At 69.0% G+C, this 2,839-nt stretch overlaps 1 protein-coding gene across 1 annotated transcript in view; it reads right to left on the bottom strand.

The window, feature by feature from the left end:
• Nucleotides 1-2,838, bottom strand: part of PKDREJ (polycystin (PKD) family receptor for egg jelly) — a gene marked incomplete at its 5' end in the record, with an annotated part of 6,822 nt that extends 3,984 nt beyond the window's left edge. The window contains one exon of the mRNA XM_012735093.1: nt 17-2,838. Coding sequence (XP_012590547.1) covers nt 17-2,838 — 2,822 coding nt within the window. The remainder of the gene's footprint in view (nt 1-16) is intronic.
• Nucleotide 2,839: the final 1 nt, after the last annotated feature.

The following is a 2,839-nucleotide window of genomic DNA, read 5'->3' as shown; positions in this document are numbered from 1 at the left end:
GCCGGGGCCCGTGCACACACAGTGCACCCTGTCCAGGGTGGTCATCTCGCCCAGCGCGCAGGCGTAGTCCCGCCACTCGCTCTGGACGCCCACCATGTCCATGCAGTAGGCCCTGAAGACGGAGACCCGCACCAGCTTGTCGCTGGGGCTCAGGAGGAAGCGGGGGGCCTCCAGCAGCACCACCAGGCTGCACTCGGCCGACAGGCTGCGCTGCGCGATGACGTCCAGCAAGGACGGCGGCAGGCACAGCACGCGCGCCTGCTTCACCACGCAGCTGGGGTCGAACAGGTCGCTGCGGTTGGCCACCGGCGGGAGGTCGTGGGGCACGAGGAAGGTGGCCACCAGGGCGTCGGGCTCCATCTGGTCACCGGCGAACACGGACGCCGTGAACAGCAGGGTGACCGGCGTGATGACCTGCACCAGCAGCTCCTTGGGCGTCCGGCAGTCCACCTCCACCCGGAAGGCGCCCATCGTGCGCCCCGCGGAGCGGTCGGACGGCCTGGTCCCGTTGTCGGGGCTCATGGTGAGGTTGAACGTCGTGCGGTTCACGTCCCCCAGGGCGAGGAACACCTCGGCCACCTCGGGCGCCACCTCGACCACCGCCCCCTTGGCGTCGCGGCCCGTCACCCGCATGCCCACCACCTGCGCCGAGCTGTTCTGCCGGAAGCTCAGCCACGGGAAGGGGTTCTTGGCAAACTCGCAGAACATGGCGGAGACCGGGGCGCCGGCGGGCAGGAGGGGGACGGCGCTCGCGTTCACCGTGGGGCGGAAGCAGCTGCCGCGGCCGGCCCCCTGGGTGCAGACCTCGCCCACCTGCCAGGCCTCCATCTTCCGGACGTACATCTTGAGGCTGCTGCTGCGCAGGACGGTGGTCTCGTTCCCGGGCACCTTGCCGGCCAGCACGGTGTCGGCGAGGGTCTCGATCAGGTGCAGGGGCCGCTCGATCAGCTCCCGCCGGGACGGCAGCTGCAGGATGTTGGACAGCCCGGTCAGCACGCCCGTGCACACGGTCTCGATCTGCTCCGAGTGGGTGCTCGTGGTGTTGTGCTGGAACGGGCCCAGGGCCTCGTTGCTCTGCCAGAGCCGCAGCGTGGCCAGCCTCCGCGCCAGGGTGGTGAGCCCCGAGCCCTTCTGCGTCAGCTTGGTGAGGACCATGACCACCTGGCTGATCTCCACCAGGGAGCGCATGGGCAGGAGAAACGTCTGGTTGACCAGGTGCTCCCGGAGCTGGGCCTTGCCGGCCTGCAGCGCGGGCTCGTCCTTCAGGCTGTTGAGGACGGAGGCGATGACGTACGTGAAGTAGCCGGCGGCCAGGTACTCCCGCCTCTGCAGGTGAGTGGCCAGCACGGAGCCGGGGCCGCTGGTGAAGTTGACCAGCTGCTGCAGGAGCGTCTCCGAGGACGCGCCCTCCGTGGGCGGCGGCACCGCGGCCGAGAAGGTCACCCGCGAGAAGGCCCCCAGCACGTCGTACACCTGCGCGTACAGCCGCATGGCGAAGTGGTTGGCCTTGGGGCCCACGGGGAAGAAGGACGGGCGCGACGAGGACTTGGTGCCCAGGTGCAGGATGATGCCCAGGTTGTTCTCCTTGAGGGAGCTGATCTCGGCGAAGCCGAACAGGTCGGCGATGACGATCTTGTAGGTGAGCGGCATGTTGAGGTCGTGGAAGTTGTCGCAGCGCACCACGAACTTGGTGACCAGCGCCACGCCCCGGGGCGGCGTCACCTTGCATTCGCCCACGCGCGGGATGTGGTTGACCACGAAGGCGTGTCGGAAGACCAGGTCCCAGCCGCTCCAGGCCACGACGTGCGCGGACACCCAGAAGGTGGACTCCGTGAAGCCCTGGAAGGCCAGCGCCTTGAAGTGCAGGTACTCGGAGTCCCGGCCCGTGGTGGTGCGCACGCCCCAGTCGAAGGGCACCTCCTGCCCGGCCTGCGTGCGGATGGACCAGCGGTACACGTCCGAGCTGGTGCAGCCCGTGCAGTTGACGAACAGCGAGAAGCGCTCCGAGGTGACCAGCACCGTGTCGCAGTTCTCGATGCAGGCGATGCAGGCCTTGGGCGCCAGCCCGCGCAGCACGTTCACGCGCTTGTCGGCGAACGCCGTCCTGTCCCCCTTCTCCACCGCCATGCGGAAGAAGTACGCCAGGTTCCCCTTGAGCGTCTGCGGCGGCAGGGTCAGCGCCGAGGTGGGCGGCGTCCGCCACTGCAGCGAGGCGGCCTGCCGGGCCACACACACCTCGGCGCTGCGCACGGCCACCTTGTCCCGCTGGAAGTTGGCCTCGTTGGTGGTGCAGTACCAGAAGAAGTGCAGGCCCTCGGCCGGGTCGTCCGCGTCGGGGTCGGAGGACGTGGAGCCGTTGAGCACCAGCCGCTCCACGAAGCTGATGGTGGTGTTGGGGTCCCCGAGGAGGACCGCCCGCAGGGGGCTTTTGCCCACCACCACGTAGACGGCGTCGGACTTGCTCAGGGGGGGCCCGGTGCCCGACTGCACCGTGATGCTGACCGAGAAGTTAAACAGGTACACCCCCCAGTCCAGCGCGTGCTTGGGAACCCGCACGGACAGGCTGTTCTGGTCGATGACCAGGTTGGTGACCGGCAGGGTCTTCTTCCAGTCGGGCACGGCCCCCACGGCCGGCACGGAGTAGACCCGCCAGAGCTGCGTGAGGCTGTGGGGCACTGCGCACTGGAAGCTGGTGGCCACCTGGAGGGTCACCTCGGTCTTCTTGGTCACCTGCACCGGGGACCCCCACTGCCCCGTGTTGATCTTCACCTGGCTGATGACGCAGGACTCCTGACAGGCCACCGCGTGGCCGCTGGCGTCGAAGACCAGGGACGTGGAC

This window comes from Condylura cristata, unplaced genomic scaffold (assembly GCF_000260355.1).
Source record: "Condylura cristata isolate star-nosed mole 26May11 unplaced genomic scaffold, ConCri1.0 scaffold00004, whole genome shotgun sequence".
Taxonomy (NCBI): Eukaryota; Metazoa; Chordata; class Mammalia; order Eulipotyphla; family Talpidae; genus Condylura; species Condylura cristata.
Note: the sequence above shows the minus strand (reverse complement) of the source record. Positions and strands in the feature narration are given on the sequence as shown.